The following is a 7,047-nucleotide window of genomic DNA, read 5'->3' on the forward strand; positions in this document are numbered from 1 at the left end:
GAGGACGGCGCCCCACGGGTGCCCGCCTCCACGGCCAGAGGGCCACTCGCGGGGACCGCGAGTCCGCGCCGCTTCCGGGAAAACCGCAAACCAGGATCAGAGATGGGGGGGCCTCCAGGAGGGTCCCCGCCTAGCGGATCTTCCCTCCGAGGGGGCGCGCAGTAGGTGACCCCTGGCTCCCCGCTCGGCGGTTCTGACAAGTTTAAGCCCTTTGAATTTGTCGGAGAAAAGGAGCCAGACAAGGCATTTATCATCTTCTTTATTATTTTGACAACTTCTCCACCTCCTGAGGACCCCGGGGCTCGCCACCGTCCCTTCCGCCCTCTCTGCTGTCGGCCTCCCAGGTAGCCGGCCGCGTCGCTACTCTGCTCGGAGGACGCTAGTTTTCTGGACGCCACGGCCACCGAAGCATTATTTCCCTTGCTGGAATCTGCACCCTCAGAGCAAAGGCGTGCTCGCGGCTACCGCGTGGGAGCCGCGGAAGGAGGGTCAGGGGCCCCTGGGGCGTCTGGCTGGGTCTGCCACACAGAGACACTGGCGTGGCATACGCCCCTCTAAGGGCCAGCGCCCGTCTGCCTCACCGCGGAGCTTGGCTTCTCTGGCTGTGGTCATCGGGGACGGCGCTGAGCCCTCCACAGAGCTAACAGCGCTGCAGGGTGGTGGAGGAGACAAGCTCAGCCAGGCCCGGAAGGACGGCAGTGGGGAGCGTGGGAGTTGGCCAGGACCGCGGAGGTCCTCGCTGAAACGCAGCGGGCTCGCTCAGGCCCCGGGCGCAGGAAGCTGTGTGGCAGCTTTCAAGGCGGCTATGGGAAACCGCAGCTTCCTAGGGAAAAGCCGCAACCCTGCGAGGGGGTCTTTGGGGGGACGCAGGGCCCATGGTGGGAACCAGCTGTCGCCAGGGGGTCCCGGTGGGCAGGGCTTCTCTCTGAGAGATATTCTGCGGTTCACTCCAAACCTAGGCTTCGTTTGGGGTTGCAGAGCATTCAAATGTTCTGGTGCAACCCTGGCAGGCTGCCCAGAGGTAGAGGGTGTGCAACTAGCCCTGCTGGGCGTCCTGACTCCCACTTAGCTGGTCCCCAAGGCCCGGACTGTCACTCATGGATTCTAGTACTACAGCCTGCACCTCAGGGCCCTGGAGCAGATCCTTGTTGATTCGGGTGGTTATGGCTGTGCTGGGTGCCAGGCGCCCCCTGGAGAGGATATTAGTGGCGTCTCCAGCCCCCCCCCAACTCCCTGTTGGGGGAAGAGGCCCTGCCTGGGAAATTGCAGGCCCCAACACCCCTCCCTCAGAGGGCGCTCTTGTGCAGAAAGAAAGGCCTTAGGGAGATTTTATGTTCTTGCATACACCTGGGAGAGGGCAAGGCCTGGCCAGCTTCCCACTGGGAGCTCCAGACTTGGTCCTCCACCTAGACAATCATCCCGCACCAAAACATTGGCTGTCTGGGTTGGGTGGCACCCACTGAGTTATAGTGAGAGCCCCAGCCTTCCCCAGCTGACTCAGGGCTCAGGACTCAGGCTCCATCTGTGGCCGCAGGGCTTCTTTCCACTCTGACTCCATGTGTGGTCTTAGGCTTGTCACCGGCCGCAGTAGTCTCTGCTTGCTGGTCTGTCCTAGGAGACCAACTCTTGAAGGTTTGTGAGGCTCTAATGGGCCACATGATTTGTCCATGGTGCCTGACAGAGATAGCATGGGTACCTGTGCATGTCATTGTCTCCCTCCTGGGATTGAATAACTGTCCCTAGTGCCCCTGTCCAAGTCCTGTCTAGTGCCTTCCTCCTCACTGAACTCCAAACCCCACACCCATTGGGCATGGGGTGTCTTTGCTGTCCAGAGACTGAACGCAGCATGGGTGGACCTGCCGTGCTCAGCCCTCACCTTTGTGGTTCCGGGAGCAGAGGAAGTGACGGGCTTCCCTGACTCTCCCCAGGTATCCTGGAGATCACTGCTGTGGAAGTGGGCATTGTGGCCATCAAGGGGCTCTTCTCTGGGCGGTACTTGGCCATGAACAGGAGGGGTCGGCTCTATGCTTCGGTGAGTCCAATCTGTGCGGTAGGTGGGTACCCATGGGGTCGTTCCCTTGCTGTGACATCACAGAGGGGGAGAGGAGGGACATGGGCCGGAACTCCAGGTCCGTGAATCATACATACCCAGTGCTCTGGGTGCTTCTGGGGGAGGCAGCCCCAGGTATGACTTGGAGTACAGTTATACCAGGGTTATACCAGGGGCTGGACACATCTAAGCTCTCCCCCAAACCTTATCTCTATCAACCTTTGGGAAGCTGGCTGAGAACAGGAGCAAGATGGATTATCAGTTTGTCACTGAAATAAATTGACCCAAGGGAACCTGAGGGCAAAGGGAGGGACAGAAGCTCTTCTGTTGGTTTCAACAGAGCTGGCCTGGGCGTGAGAAAGGAGGCAACTGGGTGGGTTTAGTTTCTTCTCTCCAGGCTGGAAGGCTTAGGAGGGAATCAAGAGGGTGAGAGAAGGGCCCCAGGAGCAAACTGCCCAGACCTTACATAGTCAGAAAGGATCTTGTCATCTTGTGGGCACCAGCAGTGCCCAGGAAGCCCTTGTTGGAGGAAATTTGCTACCTCCAGCCAGTGATTGTGAGCCCCTCCACTGCTACCTCCCTGGACAGTGAGAGTTTCCAGCCTCACATGAGCTAGAGGATGCAGCCACAGCTGCAATCTAGCATCCTGCAGTTAGTTACCCCTCTCTTACTTCCATCTGGCTTTCAGGGAAACATCTTAACATCTCCCTGTCCCCTTTGAAGTCGTCAGGCCCTTCTTGTAGCTGGTTACTTTATCACAGATTTCTAGCTGTTTTGCTACAGGAAATGCACAAGTTGGGTTGCAGCCATATGTCTTCTCAGGCCCGGGGCCACGCACTAGATTTATATATAGGCCCGGGAGCTCCTGGCTTGGGCCTCTCTGCAGACCCCTTGGGGTATTTGTAAGAACATGCCTTTCCCCAGGGTTGGGTCTCTGCTTCTTTTGAGGCAGGCTGGGGCTGTCTGGACCCCTCCCTAGGTCCCTGGGTCTCTCGTGCAATTGACAGAAGCTGGCTGCTTTCTGAAATTGACTCCCCCCAGTTGATCTTCCCTCTTGGGATGAGAGACTGCCCAGGAAGGGCTTTGTGGCCTTCAGTGATGGCTCCGGTCTTCCTGTCCACAGGGGAGACGTCCTGTCCTCACCAGGGAATGTCATAAGGCAGAACAGGGAGCCCACTGGGGAGACAAGCCCAGGTCCTCTGCTGCCCCTTCCCAATGGGAGACCTAGTGATCCCAGAGGGTCAGTGGTCACCTCTGGCTTCTGTTCTTGAGAAGTGATGGCCTATGCTTTGGGGGGGAGGGTACGAGACTCTCAGACCCACCATGAGACAACAAGGCCATAGATGGTACTGGTTGGTGTGGAACTTCCCAGAGTATCCAACAGAGAGTATCTCACTGCCCTTGGATACCTGGGAGACCAGTGCCTCATCACTTATCTGCTCTGAGTTGCCAAGGTGCCTGTGTTGTTCCCACCTCTCCCTGCCCCAGGGCTGAGTGCCCTGGACCTTACCGTCAGCTTGCTTTTCCTCTCCCATGGCCAGCGACCATACCACCCTGACCACTCCAGGGCCAGCCCTGACCTTCCCCGGAAGTCCTGCTGGTCCAGAGACCCCAGGCAGCACACCCCTGAGCTCACCTCTGATGGACTGTTCGGCAGCCCCTCACTCATTCCAGCACCAAGGCAGCTGGAAGCCATGGAAGAACACTTCCCCGTCCCTCTCAAGCCCACAGTCAGTCATCTCCAAGTCCTCAGACAACACTTCCTAAATCCCTCTCTGCATTCCACACATCTCATCTCTTGTAACACAGGCCTTTGTCCCTTCCCATCTGGACCCCTGTAATCGCCTTGGGACCCAGTGACTGGCCAGCCAGCTCTCTGCCCTCCAGCCATCCATGCACTCATCATGTATCTACCCATGCATGCATCCGTCCATCCGTCCATCCGTCCATGAATCCATCTAGGCATCCACCCTGCCAGGCAGCTTTTCTTCTTTCCTTCCTTTCCATTTTCTTTTTCTTCACTTTCTCTCTTCCTTCTTATCTTCCTTTCCTCCTTCCCATCCATCCATCCACCCATCTTCCCATCCATCCGTCATCCGTCTATCTGTCCATCTACCCAGCGGCCATTCCTTCATTCCTCAGTCAGTGCCCTGGCTCTTAACTATGATGCGCCTCCCTAGGGACGGACTGAGGGAACCTTCCTAAAAAGCAAATCTGCTCATGCCCTCCAGTGAACGCTGGTGCCCAGCCCCACCCACAGAGGAGCAGCAGGTGCTTGTGTCCCTCCTCTGTTGTCTGGAACTTGTGGCCCTGTAGTTCTGGTGCCTCTCGATTCTCCAGACAGGTTATGCCCCTCTGCTCATATTGTCCCTGCCTAGACACTTCCCTCCTCCATCCCTCCCCGTGAATCTCTCTAAGTTTCACCTCATCCACAAGGTGTCTTTGAGTCCATGTCCTGGGGTAAAAGTGTCTCTGTGGAGAGGCTTGTGGAGCAAAGGTTGAGGTAGGACAGCAGGGTCAAGATGGGCATGGCGAACTATCCCCTTGGTGACTCCCGACTCAGCTGGCCTGAAGGCTGAGCCCTGGCCCATGAGCCGACACCACCCTGCTGGTCATTTGGGCCACACCTGACTCCCCCATGGAGAGTCACCCAGCCCAAACTGCTCCTCGGGGGGCCTGGGCCCCTTGCTCTTTGAGATGGTAAGCCCGTATCCCTGCAAAGAAGACTTCCCTGGCCCCAGAGGACACACCTGCCTCAGGACTGGGGACCAGGGAAAAGTGTCAGTTTAGCCCAAGTCTGTCACGGTCCTACATGGAAGGCATGTGTGAGCACAGCGCAGTGTGTCCTGACCCACCCTCACTCCCAGACAACCCTGGGCCCTCCTGTGCTGTCAGGACAAGCCACAGTGATGTCACATCCTCTGGGATTTGGGGCCTGGCACCAGCCCTGGGCCTCAGTTTCTCCATCTATAGGCTGTGGACAATGGTCCTAAGCAGTGACATCCACACTGGGACCTGGAGGGAAGCCCGGTGCTGGGCCTGGGGGTGCTCTGCTGAAAGCTCATTCATTTTTGACTTTGCGCTTTGAGAGGGCAGGGACACCCACATCACCCCTGTCTTACCCCAGGCCTGTCCTGTTAGTCTCTAAGGACAGAGAGCATCCTCTAAGTCCCTGTGTGTGCTGGAGCCCTGCCTCTGCTCTTGGCCTGAGAGCAGCATGCTGTGACTTTTACTGAGCATGTGCCTCCTGCCAGGCTCCTGGTATCTACACTACTTCAGCCAGGGGACAGGGACCCTTGACACCAAGATGGTGACTTTCAGAGGGCAGCGGTCAGGGCTGGGACCCGAACTCAGCATTTAATAATGAGAACCAGGCTCAGGAAACCTGGCTATGTCCTCTTCCGAACCTCTGTGATGTTTCTTCTCTTCCTCCTCTCCCCCTCCTCATCCTTCCTGTTCCTGGTCCTCCTGTATTTGAGAGAGGCTCTCACTATATTTCCCAGGTTATCTTTGAACTCCCAGGCTCAAGTGCTCCTCTTGCCTCGGTCTCCCAAGTACCTGGGGTTGCGCCCCCTCCTTCCGTCCACACATCTAGGGCCCCAGAGCAGGAAGACCCAGTCTCTGCTCCAGACAACCCACAGGTTCCCATGCTGGGACCCCCAGAGCAGGCGTCCTCAGAGAGGCCCAGGGGCTGGAGTCCTGGAGAGGAGAGGCAGGGGAGGCTGAGTCTTCTGGAGGTGCTCAGGAAACCTTTGCTGAGGAAGACGCAGTGCGTTAGATCCTGGAGCCTCCTCACAGGCACAGGTGGGAGGAAGGGCACGCTGAGCAGGGGCAGGTGTGGGCAGGGATGCAGGTGTGGGCAGCTGCGGTGCAGGAAAGGAGTCCCAGCCCCCTCTCCAATGCCAGCCTGGCCTCCTGTGGCCACAGACCATGTTCTCTTCGGGCAGGAGCACTACAGCGCTGAGTGCGAGTTCGTGGAGCGGATTCACGAGCTGGGCTACAACACATACGCGTCACGCCTGTACCGCACGGCGCCCAGTGGGCCGGGAGTGCGGATGCAGCCGGGGGCCGAGAGACTCTGGTACGTGTCTGTGAACGGCAAGGGCCGGCCCCGCAGGGGCTTCAAGACCCGCCGCACCCAGAAGTCCTCCCTGTTCCTGCCCCGAGTGCTGGACCACAGGGACCACGAGCTGGTGCGGCTGCTCCAGACCAGCGCGGCCCAAGTACCAGGCAGGGGTGTGCAGTCCCGCCGGCGGTGCCAGAAGAAGCAGGGCCCAGGAGGCCGCCGCAGCCGGGAGCCTCTGCGTGTTCGGGCCACCGCGGGGCTCTGAGCTGGCAACAGGGGGACTCGCTCTGACCCTCGGAGACTGGAATTTCAATCAAGGGGCACATGGGAGCTTAGGGGCTGGAGCTGAGCCCCCACGGAATGCTGCAGGATGCTGGGGGTCATGTGGACGAGGGGTGTGGGCTGGCAGAAAACACGCCCTGAGGCGCTGCCCCAAATGTCCCAGCAGCTCACAGGACAGTGCGGACAGTGACAGCGTGGGGGTGTGTGATGGGGACATTAAATATTTTATTCTACTTTGTCCTCTGCTGGATGTGACACAGACTGAAGGTGTGTGGAGCTTTGGCGTCACTGGATGGGGTGACAGCTCTGACTGATGTTGGGGGTCAGGCCAGGCTCCGGGGGACTGGAGGTGAAACCAGTAGGTAGTTTGTGTGTCCCGGAAGAAGAGGCTTGCACGTGTATGCAAGTATTTGTGTGTCCTTGTGCCCACGTGCGCCGTGTGTGTGCATGGGCATTTGTGTGTCCCTGGGTGTGTCTGACATATATGTGTGGACAGAGACAGCAAGGAAAATCAGTTCACCTAGCACTAGAATTTGGACAAGCCCCTTCCTCCAGAAGCTGCAGGCCTCTCTGGGGACAATTTTGAGGACAAGTGACACATCAGGCCACAGTCCCTTCCTTCCCTCATCCTTGCAGTCTGCCACAGGAC

The 7,047-nt window shown here is 58.4% G+C and overlaps 1 protein-coding gene across 1 annotated transcript; it reads left to right on the plus strand.

The window, feature by feature from the left end:
• Positions 1 to 1,987: 1,987 nt before the first annotated feature.
• Fgf3 (fibroblast growth factor 3) lies at positions 1,988 to 6,445 on the plus strand. The gene is made up of 2 exons (XM_033756673.1): positions 1,988 to 2,032; positions 5,998 to 6,445. Exons 1-2 carry the CDS (start codon positions 2,003 to 2,005, stop codon positions 6,379 to 6,381), a joined length of 414 nt encoding a protein of 137 aa, XP_033612564.1. The 5' UTR covers positions 1,988 to 2,002; the 3' UTR covers positions 6,382 to 6,445.
• The last annotated feature ends 602 nt before the right edge of the window (positions 6,446 to 7,047 follow it).

This window comes from Fukomys damarensis, unplaced genomic scaffold (assembly GCF_012274545.1).
Source record: "Fukomys damarensis isolate Sample0158 unplaced genomic scaffold, DMR_v1.0_HiC HiC_scaffold_27, whole genome shotgun sequence".
NCBI classification, from domain to species: Eukaryota; Metazoa; Chordata; class Mammalia; order Rodentia; family Bathyergidae; genus Fukomys; species Fukomys damarensis.